General features: G+C 35.0%; 1 protein-coding gene across 2 annotated transcripts; it reads right to left on the bottom strand.

Annotated features, from left to right (window-relative positions):
• Window positions 1-2,113: 2,113 nt before the first annotated feature.
• LOC149775756 (complement component 1 Q subcomponent-binding protein, mitochondrial-like) lies at window positions 2,114-22,330 on the bottom strand. Of its 2 annotated transcripts, XM_089944302.1 has the most exons (7): window positions 22,002-22,330; window positions 19,400-19,429; window positions 15,416-15,565; window positions 12,459-12,552; window positions 9,769-9,895; window positions 4,789-4,877; window positions 2,114-2,909 (listed from the first exon to the last, which is right to left on the bottom strand). In XM_089944302.1, the coding sequence occupies exons 5-7, from the start codon at window positions 9,893-9,895 to the stop codon at window positions 2,760-2,762; spliced, it is 366 nt and encodes a 121-aa protein (XP_089800428.1). In that variant the 5' UTR covers window positions 12,459-12,552; window positions 15,416-15,565; window positions 19,400-19,429; window positions 22,002-22,330; the 3' UTR covers window positions 2,114-2,759. The 2 variants fall into 2 exon arrangements, with proteins under 2 accessions (XP_089800428.1, XP_089800426.1); XM_089944300.1 differs by lacking the exon at window positions 19,400-19,429.
• Window positions 22,331-22,689: the final 359 nt, after the last annotated feature.

The raw sequence follows: 22,689 nt of genomic DNA, 5'->3' as shown, positions 1-22,689 counted from the left end.
CTAAACACTTAATATTAGATGATTTTGTTCTTGCAGATGCATATTTTCTGTAATTTTGGAATTAGAAAACATGTTTGAACAAAGCACCAACGTAGTCTTCTACTGCTAGGGGTAGTCCGTGTTCTATTAAGAACTCAGTAAATAACACCTCTGCATTTATTAGTTCTGCTTTAAAAAAGTTACAAGTTACCTTAGCATTGGAGTTTGTAAAACGAGCTAATTCAAGGTTTCTTTGTTTTACCATCCAGGCCAATATTAAAATCCTTTCCACACAGCCTGCAGTGGGCATGAAGCTGCCCTAGAATGGAATGCTGTATTGTAATTCATGTATTCATCTTTGAATCGTTTTTTTTTGTGCGTCTTTTTCTAATCCATGTGAAATTATTTGAAAAACATTTTTGCTCTAACACATGCATCTACTAGAATAAATCTGACTTGACTTTTAGTGCCAAATATCTACAGGCTGGTTCTGTATCAGATATGAATCAGAACAAAAAAACTGCATACAGCTGCTATAAATAGAAACTGAGGTCAAAAGTTTGAAAGTAAAACCAGCATGTTTCTTGGAAATATGGCAGCTGCTATAAATAGAATATAGTACTATCAGCAAAGTGCATGCAAGGACAGGCAAGCATTCTCTTATGTTGTAGTTACGTAGATGCTGTCTTTTCTAGAACATGGTCTGAAAGATTAATGGGATGTTAATAAAAATAAAACAAAACATTAATTTTGGGGGGAGGGGTACATACCGAAAACGCGCAATCGTAATTTAGTGAAAAAAAGCGTAATGGTTGGAATGTATGCCAATCATTTAAACTGTCTGTTGATGCAAGTGATGTTGGGGTTGGAGTAGTATTTAGTCAAGAAGATAAAAATGGCTATGATCATCCAATGTGCTATTTTTCTAAGAAATTAAATAAGCAGCAGAGAAATTATTCCACAACTGAGAAAGAATGTTCAGTTTTGATATTGGCATTACAACACTTTGAAGTTTACATTAGTTCAGCTCCTACTTCAATTATCGTTTAGTGAAGAAGAAAAAAACTTTCATCGGCAAGATGAAAAACAAAAATCAGAGATTACTGAGGTGGAGTTTGTTATTGTAAGGATATAGTATTGCCATTAGGCACATCAATGGAAAAGACAATTTAATAGCAGATGCAATTTCATGTGTACAGAAATATATTATTTCATGTATACTTTGTATCAGTCATAGGAGTATTTTTTTTTTTAATAAGCCACATAACATTGTATCTAGTTGCTGACCTTGTTCCAAAACAACTTATTTTTTAATTTTATTTTTATCTTTCTTAGAGTGAAAATATTAAGTTGTGTCAAGGTCATACACAGACTAGGTGATATTTATCATGTGCCAATTGGTTACAAACTTATATTTTTTTTCTCCAGAAGAATGAACTTTTGACCCTCATCCGGGATTCTGTTTTGCATCTTAGTCGTATAACTGATGTTTTGAGAAAGGATTATCAGTTCGGCTTAAAACACTTGACACATTAAGTTGTATTATATCCAATTAGGGCTTAATTTTATTTTATTCAACTTATTGAATTCAAGCGACTGTTTTCCCTGGAAATACAAAATGCTCTGACAAAATTTTTGGACAAAGACATTCAATGGAATAATATTTTCTGTCATTCAACAAGAGACTGTCAACACATCTGCACTTTGTAGGTTATTACAGACACCATCGCCTTCCATCTTGAATTTAATCAGGATCTGAACTGAGATTCACTCAGAACTTTTCATAGATAGGACTTGTGTTTTAATTCTTGGATTACAATTTGGATTTAATTCGCTATTAAGTTTTTTTCTCACTTTGTATTCTAGGGAAATAAATTATTTGTTAAATTTTACAAAGCTTATTGTCTTTACTATTTTCTGTTACTTATTTTAAGAACAGAGACTTGTAACATTGGCGGTTTTCCATCAAAATCTATAAATTATCATGTTACATGCCTTCATTAGCATAAAATCTTAATTTAAGTTCATTTTGCACTCAGCATCAATTACTAAGATTTTTATTAAAAGACATTAGAATATTATAAAATATTCCATTTTCTGTACTGTTGGATAAGAAAATGAAGATAAATACATATTAAGGTTGATCAAATTTTGTATTTCTTTATTCAAGTACTTTTTTCAACTGAATGTTTAACATAGAATGTATTATTTTAAACATTCAAATTTATATACTGTTAATAGTTCATGCACATATGCATAAAAATCATTAACATTTGACAACAGTTACAAACTTGGCTTTTGTACAGTATACTGTCAAGTATCGATAGGACACTGGAAATACAATGATCTAGCTATGTTAGAACTTGACATTTACACTTTCACTGCTGATAACTGCAAACATTACTGACTTGGTTATAACAGTAATAGATGTGTTTTGCAATCAGTAACATAACTGATGAGACGAAACCTAGCACTTTACCAAAATGTCTTGGGAGACGAGAAAATTTTCAGATTCATCATTTATATTACTCATTAATTTGTACACTTCCTCAGCTTTTTAAAAATAATCTACTTAAATTCTAAATTTTAAATAAACTTCATAAAAAGCATAACGATGTATTTAAAATTAAGCACATGATGATGAAATGTTAATTAAAATAAAATGTTAACCAACAGCAAATTTCAAAATGAAGATAAACTTCATGATAGAGCCAGATCATTCTGTGGTAAAGCTCTGTTGTTCCATGCTAAACATCACACTTAAGCGGAAAGCCAACGCTTCACTTTTCTTGCAGAAAACCCTTTAGGTCCTTCAAGAAGTTGATGTAGCGACCATGTTCATAATCTGTGCTGAACTTGGTAACTTCTGTGATGAACTCATCTGTCACTCCTCGTTCATCAAGCATATCCATAAGTTTGTCATACATAACCTGGCAGAGAACAAAACTTTCAATCAATATACATAAATATAGCAAAATATATAAAAACTGCAAATTTGGTTTTCTCAAGATGTACACAACAATGACATAAGGGCAAATTTTCCACATTATTTTTAAGCAATGCACTAGTTTCGAGAAAGTGAGAGAATATAATATATTACCGAGAAATGCTAAAAGAATTTACTGCTTTAAACTAATTTTCCCCCTATTTCATAAGGAGTTTACTACCACAGGATAATTCAAAGATGTGTGGCTCTATCTGCCATTTTAATATTTAAACAAAATGAATAAAAATAAAGGCAAAAAACTGCCATATGCAAACAAATTATTCTGTTGTGTGGCAATAGGAACAAGAACTCTATTATAATTTGTAATGTCATTTTCACATCATAAATATTCTCCACAATATGTTAATTGCCCTCTAAAGGTAAGCCAACTGTTGCAGTTCACTGGCATACTGTCCAAGCAACCACCACTGTGGCTGGTGGGGGCCAAATCATCCCACCAAACTATTTTATTGGGAAGAGGCCCCAGAATAATGTTTTGCAAAAGGGTGGGGGAACATAGCTTTATTATGCAACTATTCTAGTTGCCAATTTGTTTTTGTTTGCTTTGTAGTTTTATGACAAATGGGATCTTCCTCTGGCAACTTGTATTAAGTACACTAGACAGCAATGACTATTTTAGACAAGAGGCCCAAATGAGCCTAAGACTTCAACTTGATAGCACGTGTCTAAAAAGCAAAAAAACAATAGCAGTTAGTGAAGAAATCTGGAATCTGGGTTAACCACATGAAAAGCCCATACAGGCATAAATAACCCCCATTCAGAAGGAGCAGCAATAAGAATTTCAAGATGGTTAATGTGGCGGCTATACTGAATGTCAGGGTGGAACCATTTTCAATGAAGTCCAACCAGACACAGTATGCAATCACCTAGAGAGAACCCGATGTTCATGTTTCATTCAATAGCAACAAGAAGATTTTTGAGATGGTTACCATAATGAAGATATGCCGCCATTTTCACTTATCACTGTTCCACTTAAATATACATGATACCCAGGCAAGGCACTTATTTTGAAAAACTATATGCCATGGTACTCTGGTTACTTTCAGAGTTCATATTAAAATGGAAACGTTGCATGTGGATCACTATTCCACATTTTTAAGTGCTTTCCCTGGGTCCAAAGTATATTTTAACTGAACAATCTCTTAGGACCAACCAGATGCCGTAACAAGACATTTAATGAAAACTCCATGTTGATATGTCTATCCATTCTGAAGTTGCAAAAACAAGATTTTCAAGATGGCTGCTGTGGCAGGTCATATACTTGTTACTTGTCATTTTCATGTACGACCAACTAGACCTCAGGTGAATGCATGTTTAAAGATTCATGGCAATTCTCAAAGAAGTTTAGAAGATGTAGCGACAGCAAATGTGTTAACAGATGAAGAGACCTTAGACAACAAGCCAGAAAACTAGACCATGTGATGAATGTGTGTAAAGTTCAATGCAATGTTTCACAAATTTTAGGAAGAGTTGCAATAACAAACTGGTGCTAATGGATTCAACCCATATTGACCAGTAGTGCTAAAAATTGGCAAAATTAAAAAAAATGTTAAGTGTTTCAAAGTATCCAATATAAAACAACCCTACTCTAGTACATATTTAACTGACAGTATTTGCCATGAGCCTCTGCTAAGGTATTTTTGAATACTAGAAATGTATTCATGTTAGTCATACTAACTTGAGCTGTCATAAAAAAATACTTTTAATTATCCACCATCTCAGAAATGATGTCAACAAGGAACATCTATCCCTCCATATTGGACAAATGCTATAAAGAACCAGCAAATTAAAAACTGCCTTACCCCATCCATGACTGCAGCATTGATTGTGTAGACTGTGTCCTTCAAAGATTCTTTGTAAATGCAAACTTCATCTATACCAAACTGGTCCTCTGAAATAAACAGTAAACACTATTAGGAAGTTCATCTTGCTGCATGCCTGCATAAATGTTGGTTGGTCAGTGTAACAATTTGGCCTTGGCCAAATAGATGCTGGTCCTCACTTTCAGATTAAATGTGTTATTTTCTATCCTTAACAAGCACCAATGCACAACACTGCTTAACACCTAATGTGCACAAATGATATGACACTTTTACCTAATATTCCCATCTTGTTAGAAGTCTATGACTTGTCATAAAGGAATGTGTGTGTGATTTGTATTTTTAATGTAGCTTTAACAATTTTTCAGTCATATCGCTACGATGTCTGCAGTGTGACAGTTTATAGTGACGTCTAGCACTGGGGCATCATGCCGCAGACATGTAGCATGATGTCCCACTCAGTCACATTATCCTGACACAAGGCCAACCAGTCCTAACACTAACCTCTTAATGCTGAGCGCCAAGCGTGGCAGCTGTTAGTACCATTTTCTAAGTCTTTGGTATGACTCGACCGGGGATTGAGCCCATGACCTCCCGCATCCCACAAAGGAATAAAAGCTTGATACGAAATGGGTAAAATTCATGACAAAATATGTGATAGCCCCATATAAAAAAAAGAAATACAGGGAACTAGTATTACTGTAAATGCAAATACCATTAAGAAAAAGAAAGCTATGTATATGAATGCCATTTCTTGTGTTATAAAACTTGTCATTGCATATTTTTATCTATGGGACCATATACTATAATTAAGCAAATGTTTCAGTCAATTATATTTCTCTGGTAATACTTACCATTACATCTGGTTAACTTTCTCTAATATGTTCAAATCTAGCCCTCTTGAAATGACAAGAAACATCTCACATTACACTGACAAAGGGAATAAACTCTTAGAGGTTAACTCCCTCTTTTTACCCGCATGGTTGTAATTAAACTAGGATGTACCAGTTTTTAATCAAGTGAAACCTTAAACCTTAAAGGGTGCTTGCATTGTTAGGAAGAGTTATTATTTATGATATGATCAGCCAAGTATTACTGGAGAAACATAATTTAATAAAAACAGGCTTTCTACATCAAATACGTCAACTAATTACATTACATTAAAAGAATAAATAAGAAAAGAAATGTTGAGCATCCTACCTCTACCTGTGTCATGCAGTAGGAGCATGGTTGCTCTACTAAAAGGATGAACTTCTAACGGTAGCACAAAAAACAATCTGTTTATACATGTGTGTTGGAGATCGAAAGTTTCCCATGCAAATCCAGCAAACAAGGCAAATTCATGCCTGGGCCTAAGGTTTGTGCTTTCATGAATGGGGAGTGGTCACTGTCTGTGCTGCTATCACTAACCCAACATCATTCAGTTCTCTTCTTAGCCATGTATGAGGAAGCTATAGAAGACAGACAGGGTATGCCATTCAGCTCACTCCAATGTATCCAGAATGAAGACACTATATTCAGGGACCAATTCATGGAATTGGGTCTTATTTCATGAGCTGAAATTTTCACTTATATGCCTGATCTTGTAAGAGTTTACAGCACATTCTCGTTAGCCAAGCGACCAGCACTTGGAATTTTATGTCTTGCATTTATGCATTCAGCAGTACGAATAATCTTTTACAGCTCATGGCATGATCCTGCAGCTTTGCTTCTCGACAGATTGATTCAGGAGGACAACCTATTCTTAGGAAGGAAACCAGGTTGTCTTATTAGAATGATTGAACAGTCAGAATGGAACCAAATGTAACTAACATGTATATACCTCACTCTGCTTTGCTAATCATGTACGAAAGATGGTGGCTCAAACTTCGAAAGTTTGGCCATGTCAAAACTCAGGACAGATTACATTTGGGAATAATTTGAGTAACCATGGTCTTGATATGTCAAAATTAGACTGCAGGTCAGAGAATATTATGTGAAAATTCTCCCTTTTCCTAGCACATGTGGAAGGTAATCTTGCTCGAGTGATTCTCTCCACCACATGATGAAGTGTCTGTTCTTGAGGGCTTGTTTAATATGATCCAAATGTACAGGTACAACTTGGGATTGTGATGAAATGCCTGCTGTCACAGCTGCTTCAGTAGATGAGGAGATATCTCTATTTCCTGGGGATTTCCATTACTAGACTTAAGAGTTCTTCATTCACAATATTTTCCTACTTGAGTGGTGCAATCAGGATGAGGCAACACTCCGATTCTCTTGCTATCTGTATCACATTAGGAAACAGGTCTGTTGGAATGTGTGTTGGAGGGTGAGCATATGGATCCAAGACATTCCAGTCTATTGAAAGAGTGTCAACTGACCAGACCTTCAGATCTTGGGCTAGTGAGACAATGGTTGGGAGATTTGAATTCTCTACCAGTGGTCACTCTAAGTGGGCACATGTATGAGCAAAATATGAGGGATGAAGTGACCATTCTACTGGTATCAGCTGATTCTCCTGGGACAGAGAGTCCTTCATACCTATAGTCAAAGTGGAAAATGACATGCTGGTACACAGATCTGTCGTTGAAGACACCCACTTAGACATTTCCAAAAATGAGGTGCTTACTGATGAGGGCTTCGGCTACTGTATCTCTGTAATGTTCTCCAAGTCAGCCACTCAACCCATCAGCAATAATAGGCAAACAATAGTTGGTCTTTCTTGATTGGTATTGTCAATATATGCTGTAATCTGGACCAAGCTGCTGATGGAGGAAGTGAACAAAACTGGTAGCAACAAGCAAATGTCTTCCTCTAATTACACTTGCAAGGCAGTTTTCTCCTGCCACTGAGATTAAGTCAAGGTGATGGAGTTTTGGATTATACATCGCATCCCTAACCACCAAACTCTGAGAATGCTCTGACTGGGATACAGTTACTTCCACATGACAACTGTGCAAGTGCCCCCTTTGAGTGGCATAGGCATGTGAACTCCGTGAGTCCATAACACCCATGTAATGGGGCACTAAACTGGGAGCAATGAGTGACCTGTGTTGGTGTATGCAAACTGGACAAAGACAATATATCTTTTGGCTTAAATGGTAAGATCGACTGTAGTGTTGGTCTAAGGCTCATAACAAAGACTGGTTGTGTTCAATCAGTGATATTTTATCTTACTCGACAATATCCCGTTATTTGTGTTGGGATGAGTTAGGGGCTCTCTTATCCACATAACTGGTCCATACAGCTGATTTGTGAGATAAATCAGTATTTTTGCTTTGATCCTAATCTTGCTCCAGTGTAGATGACAAGTGATTTGTCTTTTGGCTTATAATGTGCATCAACTGCGGTGGTGACCTGTTATGGCAGAGTGCCGTTGTGGCAGTACAGGGCCATTATTTGGCATGACATTGTCCAGTTCATTATGCTGGGATATGATGTGGGAGAGCCAGTCCATACATCTCAATTGTGATGAATTAACTGAGGTGCTTTGTTTTGTTCTTGATCTCACACAATGGCCGGTGATAAAGGCAACTGGGTGTAGAGCCCATGCTGTTGTCTACCAGTTCTACCAAAAAAGGTTTATCATGATGAAGCTGTGAGGTAGGAGCTGGAGCTGACCATGATAAATTGGATCGTTTTCTGGTTCATGAACTGTATGGAGTGTAATATCCACCATGAAGCAGGTCATTTACTGCCATTAAGTCATACTGATGATGTCTTTGTCCCTCATGCTGTGTTCTGTGCTTCTTCTTTAGTGACCAAACAATTGCAACCCACCGACTTTGGTCCTCGATGTGCAGGTCTGACATTGAGCAAACTATACATGTGGAGTGGTTGTCAGTCCCATGTTTCCAATGTGTAAAAAGTTTACACTTGGTCTTTCCCATGGCATCTGAGAAAATTTAACAAGCAATATATATAGTTATAGCCCTGCACATTTAAATCTTTATAAACTCAGTGTATATGCAGAGCTACACACAATGACAATTTACCTGTAACAAGGCATACATGACAGCCGATACAGGTAGAGTACTGAAGCATTGCTATTAATACTTACAAAGTGGACTCTAAATACGAATTCAATAAAAATGGCATGTTTTGAAATGCCAATTGATACAGGTAAAATCATCGAACCTTTGCTCATAGTAACTACCAAGTGGATGATATGGCTATACTCTGGATAGAATACTTAGCTTTATGTCTCTAACTGTGGTGGAAACTTTACAGCAATATAGCACATGCAATACCTGCACATTAATTCAAGCTACAGAAATGCACCAGCTACCAATGCAGGTTTATATCTTGGGCACCCAACTGTGCATGGACAGCAAAGTTTTAATTCTAAAGAAAGAACTTTGTTGTTGATAGAAAAAAGTTGTAAAATTTAGATGTAGTATACTTCCCTTTGAAATAATACAAGTTTTCTATATCATACGTTAGACCTGCACCTATATAAATACAGCTATAGCAATGTGAAGGGAAGCAAATACATCCCATGCAAGCATTTACCAAGGGTGCCCAAGTGTGTGAGGATGGCAAAGTACTGATGCCGAAAAGCCATAAACTTTGTCAAAGAAAGATTGAACTGAAAAGTTACAAATTTTGAGGTAGAGTATAATTATCTTTGAAGAGAACTCCCCTCCAACTTGTCTTAAGGAAGAAAACTTGAAGAATACTTGCATATGGCTTGTGAGGTCTGCATGAGAAGTAGGAACTGAATTATTCACTGGATTTGATGCCAATGCCAGTATCAAGGGGAAATCATCATTTAACTGCCACCTTTGTGGGGATTTATGTTAGGTTCCTAGCTAAAATGTTTTAGCTTGGGAGGGCTGGATTTGCAAGGTAGCAATAGTTCTTCCAAGTCAAGATAGTAATATTTCTCTTAAGGTATTATGATCAGGTAACATATTTGAAGAAAAAGCAGTAGATCTGGATCTATGTTGTTAACATTTTAATGCATAATATACACAGTACCTATGTCCTTTTCAGACTCTCCCTCCACCTCTTCATTTTCATAGTCTTCCAAAAATGAGCACATAAAGCGTAAAATACTGCCATTTGCTTTCTGTATCTCCACGGTAAATGCTGGCTTGGAAATCATCTGAAATGGAAAAGAACCCCCTGTAGGTTTGGATTTGTGTTTGCAAAATAAATATGCCCTACACAACAAGCCTAAATGTCCAAAATCCAAAATATTTGTTTTTTAAATTATTAAAAGCAAGTCAGACAGATGACAAATATCCTCCCAGTCTCCTACTATTGTAAGGACTAACACTAAATGCACCGTATGGTCAAGCACTCTCAATTTATATACTAGTTTTGCCTGCATACAATGACCAATCACCCTCGATGTCATGTATGTTAATTTTTTTTAATACAAATTGTCAGCACACTATAAATAATATATAGCAAAATATCAATTAGTTACTATTGTCTGGTGGCAAGAAATAAATAGAAATTTAAATTCATATTTCAGTTTTATCCTTTAATCTGGTTTTAGTCAAAGCATCATGAACACAATATGCCCTCTTGTATTCAAACTTTCAATGTGTCAATCAACCACCACAGCAATGCCCGTTAGTGCTTCCGAAGAAAAAAAAACTCAATGAAGTGCCAACTGTGTTTTGATCTCCAATTTGTTTTAGTGTTTGTTACATTGTTACAACTGACTAAAAGATCTACTTTGTATCATCATGGTAATTACGTCTTTTGTATTAAATCAAGGGTGGAGAATAAAAAAAGTGATAGGGCATGCAAACAGTGTGTGAAATTCGCTAAAGGCTGTGGCGACAGCAATCATCATTCCTGCTATGAGACATGCTCAAATCAATACATGATGTCCAAATGTTCTCTTCCTTTTCCCCAAGAATCTGAATATTCATTTTTTTTTCTGTACCAACAAAACTACTTCTTAAGAGGTTTATTGTCCTTTTCATCCTGAAAATGTATTGCTTGTTGGACAATATTTTAAGAAAAACAAAACAACAGAACAAGCAACTGCTTGATCACGCAAACATTTTGCATCACAAAGTACATGCAGTATAAATCATCTGAGGTACTGTTACGTCCGTTCTCTGTTCAGTCAGCAGCAAACCATCCTCCCTTGTTTTGTCCTTAAAAGAGGATTTTTTTCCATCTTTGCTCATTTTCTTAAGAAATCGGTTATGGACTGTTTCAACACACTGCTGTTACACATAGACATTTCCCTAACTGCTGACCAATGGATCAGAATCAATTTACTATACCCCTTGAGGAAGTATTCCAATTGAAAACCTTCACATTTTCTACAATACTCCAACATATCTCTATCATAAAGATGATAGTCTTCAAACAATATTCTTATAGATATATGATTGATATCATGGAGAAAAGGAAAAAATATACAATTATTTGATCAACCTAAAATAAAATTAAAATATGGGAACCACAGGTAACTTGCGCAAACCGCCCCCATTTAAATTTTAAAAGTTGAGTACAACCGAGATCCCATGGCCTTGAAATATCTCTATAAATAGTACTGAGTGACATAATTAAAATATTTAACATTAAACAGCGGTTTATTTCACTCATTCACAAATATAATCAAGGATAGCAAGAGAACCAAGCGAAAGATGAAATTGTGCATAGAAAGCTTAGTTTTACAGAAAGGGTTCATTACAGAGAATTGAATTCCAGTCTGTAGTCAAATATCCAGAATAGGCATTCAGTGGTTTGCTAAAGGACGATCAGAAATGTATCTATTACTTGCTGTAAAATCAATGTCTTACTATTAGAGCAATAACAAAAGTCTGTAGTCAAATATCCAGAAGAGGCATTCAGTGGTTTGCTAAAGGACAAGCAGAAATGTATATATTACTTGCTGTAAAATCAATGTCTATCTATTAGAACAATACAAAATTTAAGTTCTGGCATTGTTGCATTTGAAGTAAATGTCCATCACTGCCAAAAAGAATCCTGTTGTGCTGCGAATCAACAATACCATTGGAATGTGTTCACATTCAGACAATACAGCATGGACAATGTTTTTGCTGGTACACATAATATGCATGTTAGAACTTCTTGGAGTAATGTTTTCAATATCTTTTAGAGACTGGTCATCTTGAAAATAAAGGTAATTTAAACATTAGAAATCTATTTCCTGAAAATTATTTCTGACATAATTATAAAAAACATGTTTAACCACTTTACCCACCAATACACCCTTATATCAATGTCCATCGCTTAATTTTTAAGAAATCCCTTGGTAACACACTTTTACTTATTCTGTCATCATTGCTTTTGGAAATATTTCATCCCAAATGCCTTCTATCAAATTTGGTCATATCCTACTAAGCAATTATGAAGAAAACATTTGCTAGTAATGGTAGCTGTATTAGGCGATGGATTAGCATCCAACAAACAAATCAGAACAGCCTTGATTGCAGATTGCACTCTAGCAAACTCATAATTTGGTCAAGCAGCTTTTCTGAGTAGTTTTAAATAACAATTGAAAATGACAATGGACAATAGAATAAAACAGTTCAATTTTGAGATAAAAGAGCTAAAACAAAGATTTAATTTCTGTCAACAACTGTGCAGCACTTTAGAAGAAAACACCCATTATAGAGCTAGTGCAGTATGTCCCAATAATTTGCGAATGTTCTTTTTACAAGTGTGCAACTTACTTTAGTACTCTCCTCCTCTTTTGGCTCCTTGCCAGGTTCATATTCTTCCTCTTCTGGATTCACACTATCATTGACATTGAACTTAACGGTCACTCTGAAATGTCAGTAAAAACACCACTTTAGTCATACAACAGTAACAATTTTTCTATCAATGTTGAAACATTTGATGTATTCAATTCAGAACAGCACAAACATAGATAACCATAACATATTTAACCAGCATATCAGGGTCAGCCATTTCCCATGAAACTATGTGTGTGTGATCTGGATTTTTAATGTATCCTTGTATATCTGTGTACAACTGCCAACAGTACAAACCCAAATCTGCCATTATATAATGTGCAACAACACCAGGCTCTATGCTATTCACTCTTCCCATGATTTCTTGCAATCCATTATGACCTTCAATACTACTGATGTATATTTAGAAAAAAAAAGTACCATGTACTGTAAATAGCCCCTTGTACAATAGTCCTTCTCTAATAGTGTATGGCTGACCAATGGGTCAAAGTAGGTGGTCTTGAAGTACACATACTGTGCAGAAATCACTGGGTTTTTCTTAGACTAACCATGACCTTTGACCCCAGAATTGAAAAAATGTTCAATTAGCCACATGCAGGTTAAGTGACTTGGAACTTTCATTCATCTTGCAAAATGTTTACTCATCCTACACTTATGTATATACATAAACTTGCCCATTTTCTTTATTCAGCAATTTGGCAGGAGTTATAAATGCAGGATTTTCTAATGCATTTTTATGTTATACACACTGAAAATCTTTGAAGGTTTTATTGTTGGTAACCTAGCCTGGGTTACCTGGCTCACTTCAGCTTTCATGGTGATGCAATGATTATCCAAATGAATGTTCGAGGAAAACAACCCAAAGCAAAACAAGACCAAGATATCCCAAATTAGCAATGCAAATGTTTATAAAAATAAATTGCAGAAAAACAAAGCATGCCAAATTCACAGCCTTAAGTTAAGGTGAAGAACAGAATAAAACTTAAGCCAAAACCTCAACTCTTACCCCACCCAGGGATCGTCCTGGGCTTCGCCAATGTCGCAAATTGCGATTTTTTTTTCCTTATTGGCGACAAAAATATCCCATCTGGCGATTTTTTTGGCGACAGACTTTTTGGTTATTTAATCTGTACATACAATCATGGATTTGGACTGGATAAATTACAAGGGAGAACGAAAGAAAGCCACAAACTTGACTAAGCAATGCACTGGAATCAATCTGTTACACAAACGATCCTTTGTTCGTATTGACAACCCCATCTTTACTGAGCATTGTTACATCATAATCTGCTTATGCTGACTTCTGGGCTGAGTACTGTATGCTGTGTGATACAGTCAATCATGCTACCGAACTATACCTACAACTGACCTACTTCTGATGACGCGAATAGAACAGATACAATTAACTGAATGGCTAATCCTTCTGTTTTTTTTGTTTTTTTTTACATATACCAATACAATAGTTTTGCTGAACCTTCATAGAAAACTGATAACCTTTGAAGTACCGACTACTGTATATAAATACAAAGCAAATGGAAAAAATCTCAATCACAATTATATCTGTCGCCAGTGCAGCACTTTACTCATTGATCTTTTCCTTTTGCCATCAATCCGTGTTACGGCTGCAGAGACTTAAACTCAACAACAAGAAGTAGCAAAAAAAAAAAGTTTTGCATAATTAAAAATAATTATTTATTTCTCAAAATACAGGAGTGAAAGAATCCCTAAATTTGGTGTGAATTTATGCTTATATATACGGTCCAATATTGCCAGGTGTTGACTCGTGTAAGTTTCATTCGTGGGAATGGAGATCCTATTTTGCTTGTTGAGAAAATTTATACAGCATTCAGTGATCATTCTTGGGATTTAGGAAGCAATTCACTACAAGCTTTGTGAAGCTAGCCATAAGGGGGGGGGGGGGGGGGGGGGCGGGGCGGGGCTGCTGAGAGACTGCTGGTGTCACCTGTCAGCACTGTAGACTGTGAACGTGGATTCATTAAGATGAACCTCATAAAAACTGACATCAGAAATAAACTGCATCTCATCTCTCGAGAATTTAATGAGAATCAGCATGTACAGATGTGAAAAATTAGACTTTAAAACTGCATTCAACAAGTGGGCAGCCCTAAAATCGCGATGGATCTTATGTAACGCTTTGTATCATTTTGTTAATGCTTGTTGTAATTAAAGTATTAACTAACCCATCTTTTGTAATTTTCATTGCCTGTTACATTAATAGACTAAATTAACACTTGGAAAAATGTACACTACTTGTTCTGGCGACACTTTTTGAAAATTGGCGACAAAATATTGAGGTTGGTGATTTTTTTGGCGACAGCTTTTTAAAAGCCAGGACCATCCCTGCCCACCCGAAAACAAGAAACACTGGATGAAATGATATTATCAGATGTACTGGTGTTTAGACAATATCAACAACTTTGGCCAAACCCTTACTGGTCAACTTGACTAACAGCATACACAATAAAGACTCACAGTATATAGAGATTAACAACTCATCAACAGCTGACCTTAGAACAAAAGCAAATTATTCCAGAATATTGGTCATTAAAGATGGTCTGGCTGACAGGAGAAAGGATGAAAAACTACTGCATGATTTCTGTATCTGTCCAACCAAAAGCTTAACAAGAAATTGGATACAATCCTTACATAACCTGTATCAATTTTCTTAGTGATACAGAGCAGGCAGTTTTCCGCTTTAAGGAAAAATCTCATTCAAAATAACTCTTCTTGCCAGATTGTAACCAAATGTCCACAGATCAGATTATTCAAATCATGCTTCAAAACTACCAAACAAAGACCACATGTTCTTTAAGATCATCTTTTTATCACAGAATGAGTGTTCACATAAGTAGGGAACCATTCATTTTCTACACTATTGTACACACACACACACTGAGCAGTAATTCCATACTCACATTTCACCACTTGCAGTTCTTGTTAGTTTAACATCGGATCCATCTGTGCTCAGTTTCCAGTCCTTCAACTTGGGGGTCTGTTTGTTTTCTTGTTGGATTTTACTTCAAAGTCAATCTCATTATCCAAAAATTTCAGGAATTCTTTATCACCTGTGTATGTATATATGTATGTATGTGTATATATATATATATATATATATATATATATATATATATATATATATATATATATATATATATAGACTCCTGAGAGGATGAAATATTCATACAAATTGAACTTCTGTGGAGATTTCTTTGGTTATAGATATTCCACAAACATTAATTTGTAAATGCAAAGTACCGGTGTAGTTTCTAGTCTATCAGACATTACAACTCTCCTTTTTTTAAAGTGCCATTCATTTTAAAATTCAACTAACACTGCAATTACTGATACTTTGCCAGATGTCATTTTTTTCAATTGTGAACACAATAGTTCTTTCTTTCCTTGTAAAAGATACACTGCAGGGTTCATAAATAATTAATGAATACATTTAAAAGCTTCACCTGGATTCCGTAACAAACACTGCAAAAATTCTGATTATCATCTGACTTTAAAGTCACTATATTGAGATATGGGGACAAGTTGTTATGAGATACAGGGAAATATTAGCCAACCAATATGGCTTTGACAGATAATTTGGTCATGTGATGCTGCCAGCTTGTACACATGTACATATATATGCCAACCTCCCTGAGGTATAAGCAGTAAAACAGCATAATTTGAGCATAAAAGTGCAATCTATATAGATACATTTTTACAACTAACCAGGTTCTACACATGCACAAGATTCTTGTCAGAAAAGGCAAATTCTAAATGGATTATAGCCAGAATACAAACAAAATATAGTGACAAATAATTTATATCCAGTAGTCACTTCAACTTGTCTACATGTTTAACTTTTGCTGAATGACCATGAACTGGAATTCTGCAACGATCATGTTAAGATGTTCAGAGTAACGTATTACATTACTCTCATATTCTACTTTTAATGTTGATAAAGCAGTGTTGATTTGTCCTTTTTTTCTAATCTGACATGTTTGAAGTTTGAAAAGATCCAATGTAATACTCACACATCTTAATCAGTGTCTCTTTTAATAAAACCATCATAGTATATTCAACGTAATACTCACACATCTTAATCAGTGTCTCTTTTTAATAAAACCTTCATAGTATATTCAATGTAATACTCACACAACTTAATCAGTGTCTCTTTTGAACCCATTTTATCCTGTTTACCAATTTCAACTGCAGTGCCTGATTCCTGAGAAGCAATTCTAAATACATTGTGGTAAAACGGAGCATCATACAGCAGCAGCTGCTGAAATTGTGACTACCTTCACCATGTTTACTAAAAATGTTGTAACAATGTTATTTCTTTTATAAAGTATATAAAACTATATATCTCTGAAAAGGTAATAAAATCTGCAACACAGAGATATATGTTTTGTTATCATTTACTAGTGTACATGCTCACAACTGTATTTTGAAATACGACTTGAAACAACAAAAAAAAATTAAAAAACTTACCAAGATGTTCAGTGAATCTTTTGTCCATCAAAATTAATGAAATGCTCCTAATATTAGCGAATAAAATAAAGATAATTCAATTTCTAGTATTTTGGTCCAAATTTGAAGTTTCTAGCACTGTTAGTTCAAAAGTTATAATAATTTTACTAAAATTGGACAACATGACACAAGGAACAACTTGTTTACTTCACATTCTGGAACATGTACTTCAGCATGCAGTTTCTCCTGAAAACTTGTCACAAATAAATCCTAGAAATCTTTCAATGTAACGATTGTTTCTTCAACAAGTTTTTTCCAGATTAAATCATCCCAAAGTAACTCAAAATAATGTTTTGCATCGGCTTCTCCTGGGTGTTGCTCCTTCTACCAATTTAAATCTTGGCTTCAACCGAAGTGAAAAATCATCCCGGACCCATTTTTCTTGAAAGCTTTCAAAGTCAACTTCATTCTCCGAATCGCTGTCGAAAAGTGCATAAAGCCATGCATCATCTCTTTCATCAACTTTATTAAATTCTAACCCATCATTTAAGTAAATATTTTCATCAGAATCATCCAAATCGTCAACTTCAGTGTCGCTACCCTCGCTATCAACATCCATGTTTACATCAGAGTTGTCGTCCATCATTTTATCGATCGATTTTCAAGTCAACAATTTCTTTTCCAACCGCGTTTTTTTTAAAATTTCACTGCGCATGTGTGCTTAAACCATTTTCTGTGTAGGTGAAGAAGTACATATATATATATATGTGATGTATAACACGTGTTTCTGAGACGCTACACACATACGTAGTAGAGTACGACCGTAGTTGTATTCAGGATAAAATGGGATACTACGACTGCAGGCGTATTCAGGATAAAATGGGTTAATAAAACCCACATAGTATATTCAAACTCACACACCTTAATCAGTCTCTTTTTAATAAAACCTTCAGAGTGTATTCAAAGTAATAGTCACATCTTAATCAGCATCTCTTTTAATAAAACCTTACAAAAATATTTCCATTCTGAGTGCAATTTTCTCAATCCATGCTAAAAAACAACTTTTTACTGCATAGTACGAGTATTACACAGAACATGACAACATTACACAGCTTGTAACAATGAAAAATGAAAATCCGCCATTCTCACTTAGATTTCAAACAAGTAGCTAACTGAAAAGAAATCAACAATGTAAACAAAGATCAACATTACCGTATATCTCCGATGACAAGACTATCATGAAATGAATAGAGAATCTTACTTTTATGCTTAAATTTGCTGAACTGAATAATTTCAATCTGCTGTATGCAATGACTTGCAGAAATTATTAAACTCATTTCATAAATATTATTTTAAATATACATTCAAGATTATCTATTTTCAAAGAGAAGGGGATTGGAATTTCCTATGACATGAACACCTTCACACAGGGTAAAGTGGTTGAAAAAAGCCATTGCGCAGAAGCAGAAGACAAATAAAAATGAATGCCAGCAAACCAGGCAACTGAAACCATTTATCTTCTTTCAGGCATAGTGACGACATCTGGTCCATCAATGTGATGTAGAACTAACATTACTGTATGAAACCATTTTTATTCCTTTTACATATACCTCTGATCCTGTTTTTCACTGCCAATTCTACCAACCCCCCTCCATGGTAAGAAAAAAAATCACATTATATATATATATATATATATATATATATATATATATATATATATATATATATATATATATATAAATATATAAAATATACATGTAATCCAAATAGATTTGGTAACTGCATTTGGTATGCAACTAGAGTTACTGTGCAGAAAAAAGAAAGAAAAAAAATGATGGCAGGTATATAAATCTTATAAACAATCCCTTGATGGGACTGACGCTTTACTGGCCTGAAAAATTTTCATTTAAATTACTGGCCCAAAATATGGCTAGTTACTATCAGCAGGGGTTAGGAAGTTCAAAGGGTCTCTCATCAGAACTATTTACATGCATATTTGAGTTACAGAATGCTCATTGTTAATTACCACAAGATAAATATACAGATGGAGTGCTGAATTTCTGCAAGTAAACTGCATTGTGATTAAATTGCAGACATCATATATTTGTTTTAGGACATTATCTCCTTATCAAAAAGTTTCTCAAATTGGTTTTAGCTTCCAGTATAACCTAATCATCAGAGATATGGTAGACCAAACTAATATTTTCTCATGGTATTAGTTACAATGTTGCATTAAGATTCGGTGAGCCTGGGGCATGTCCACATATGCCTCAAATCTAGGTGTCACAAACAATTTTAAAAGGTCAGTTGTTTGTTATTAGAAATTATGATCAAAAAGGGGTTAACAGTGATCAAGACTTGGGGAACATGTGGCCAAAATATTGTGGAAAACCACAAAACCGGGCTCAAGGTGCAACACTGCAGTTATAGAACCTAACCTTTATATGCACATTTCTCCTTGTAGTGATCTGCAAACAAAACAAAAAAAAAAATGGAAGGTAATTGGCTAAGATGTGAAAATCTTGTGGGTTAATACATGTTTAAGTTCCTTTCATAATTAAATAAATAATTGTATTTTCCCAAGATGAACTGATGATTTCACATCACTAAGAAGTGTGACAAAGGGGGTGGGATTGGCAGGCTATAAACTCACTCAGCATTGTCAATCACACAATTTATATATACATAACAAAGTAAATAACAAAATGGAAACAAGAGGCTGAATTGGGCCCAAGATAATTCTTCTAGTTAACGTCTACCAAATGCATTATCAGAGTCAGGGCTTGAAATTGATGCCATTTACAATTATGCAAGCTTAAAAATGAATGAACAAGGAGTTTCTTGGTTTACATGCATCTGGATGCAGAAAATCATGTACGTGCAAGTCCTTCACATGCACTCAATCACAGGTCAAGCTAGACTTGAATTCTAGGGAGAAGTGGAAGAAAAACAAGATACACTATATATATATATATATATATATATATGCATGTATTTTCATTCTCTTATTTTAATTATGCCCTCTATCTGTATGACTATCTGTAATTAACATTGGTTTTAAGCAACATTTTATTTTCAAGCAGAAAGTTGTATGTACATTATAAACACATTTTGTAGGTGTATAAAATTTTCATATTCATGTGCAGTGTATACTGGCCATATGACTTTAAAAGCACTGTAAAAACTAATAAACTGTATTAACTTTTCCCGGAATTGAAGCGGCTGCTGCTGGAGGTCACAAGGCAGCATGTGTGCCATCTCAAAACTCAAAGAAACACTCGAAGATATAGTGGAAGAACATCCAAATCTTGGGCAAAAACTATATTGACCCAGTAAAGCCTGAATCCACCAGTGAATCAGAAGTTAAATGGGTTGCATGTCATGTCAGACAAAGTCAATATTTTCTGCAGATCATTAAGTGTGATGATTTCGGCTGATGTCGCCCACAACACACTTCATGGAAAAATCACTTTCCTGAACGTTTCCTGTCTGGACCTGTGATAGTGACACATTCTGCAGCTGGTCTAATCATTCCTGATCCAGAATCTGTAATGGATCTGATGCACGCATATTTCAGTTCACTTACCATATATACTCGCGCATAAGCTGAATAATTTAGGAAAACAAAGGACAGAAAGAAAAGGAGGGGGGTCAGCTTATCTGCGGGCCAATGTGTTAACTTGAATTGTTTTGGGGTGGGGTAGGCATTGAGCTTCTTTTAATATTGAGGTTTTGGCTTAAGTTTTATTGTGTTTTTTACCTTAAGGCTGTGAATTTGACATGCTTTAAAGTTCTCCCTGGTAAACTCAACTGGCCCGCAAATTATGAAGTCTGTATTTACCTTTATTTAACTTCGTGTTGGAGAAATAAGAAAATATGCACATGCAAAATAATAACAAAATGAATTATAGTACTTTATAACAGTTTAATAATTGTTGGGTTACCGTTAATAATTTTTTACATGCCTATGTCTTAGGACACGGAGAAAATTATTTTTTCGTGTCTTAAGATTCACAGCCATTACAGTAGTCAACAAAAAGACCTAAGAACTGTCAAGCGTACACATTGGCCCGTGGACAAGCTGAACCCCCCCTTTTTCCAGGCCTTTATTTTTTCCTAAATAATTTGGCTTATACACAAGTATATACGGTAAACCCCTTTGGACCATCATCACCATCCCGGATACCATTTACAGGGACTCCGTTGCAAGTATTTTTCTTTTTCATGCCATGATGCAGGGACTTAAATATTGCACTGGCCCTATTTTTTAATGTTTTTAATCTATATAAAATATATATATTTTAATTTACTTTATAAAATATTGTCGCCAGCAATTTGTGTCAGTCAGTAACAAACAGACCACTTTCAAAATTCTTTTACATTTGTTGCCAAATGTGCAACCTAGCAAAAGCTCTGCATTTATCTATAGTAAACCACTGTTTAACTCAATTTTTGCTTTGAACCACAGGAAACTACTGGCAAACTTTCAGGCATTCCACAATGGCTGAGCTAAGACTCAAACCCATACAGACAGATGGGAGTGATTTGTAAAGGCAAGTGCTTTTACCATTCGGTCACCTTGGGTCCCGCTAAAGTTGTTATACTTTAAAAAAAAAAAAGGTCAAGTTTTTATTAATTTAATTTTCAAATACTTATGAGTGTTTTTAAATATTATATTTACTGATTAATTTTTAATTTTAATAACACTATCACCATTCACTGGGTTTCTAAATTGTCGCGGAAACGGCGTTCTCTTTTGGGCGCATGTTGTTAGAGGTCACATTAGAATACCCAATAAATGACACCGTGATAAATTCCCAGTGATGAAGTATGATACAAATAAAAATGTACGTATACTGACACCTTTTCTGGTAAGTTCTCGAAATATAATGCGTAACAGACTGTACCGTCCTTACATTGTTATATAGTCTCTGCCGGTATGAAAAGCACACCACCACCCTTTTCAAAAGGAGTCATTAAAGAAAAATGGAAAGAAAAAAAAGAGCAAAACAAAACAACAACCCTGTGTAAAGTATATACCATCTGTATGAAGCGCACAACACCCGCTGCGATTTGTGATCCTGGTAGCACTGACAATCATTGGCTCCGTAATCTTGCACGTAGATGCTAGGCACCAGTAATTCCGAGCAAGACCTCGTGTTGCTGATGACACTGGCGTGCTAACCTTCCAAACTGGGATGACAGTCGGTTTCACTGAAGTCTGCACAAATTTTCTCATAACACAAAAAAACTGATTTCTTAGCACGTTTGCCATTGTTACTTTTGATAAACGATCTGAATGAAGAAAAGTTCGCACAACCTCTCCTTGAAAATCTCCAGCAACCGGAAAGCGTGTGTAGAAACAGAGTGCGCATGCTGAGTAATAATTTTGAATTTTGAACAAAGTAAAGAGACCGACCCGGACCGGATTACTTTAAAAAATAAAATAAAATAGATGATAAGTTTGGATTTCGACGACTCATCAACACACACACACACACACACACACACACAGATATATATATATATATATATATATATATATATATATATATATATATATATATATATATATATATATATATATATATATATGTTGCTCAAATGAATATGTATATGATTTTACAGCAATTGCTCAAATGCATTTATATAATTCTGAAAATCTCAACTGGATCTGAATATATGCTTGTTTATACAACAGTTTATTGGGTGAATAACATATACAGGT

This window comes from Sinohyriopsis cumingii, chromosome 19 (assembly GCF_028554795.1).
Source record: "Sinohyriopsis cumingii isolate HCF-2022 chromosome 19, ASM2855479v2, whole genome shotgun sequence".
NCBI lineage: Eukaryota > Metazoa > Mollusca > Bivalvia > Unionida > Unionidae > Sinohyriopsis > Sinohyriopsis cumingii.
The sequence above is the reverse complement of the archived record's forward strand: the minus strand, read 5'-3'. Positions and strand labels throughout refer to the sequence as shown.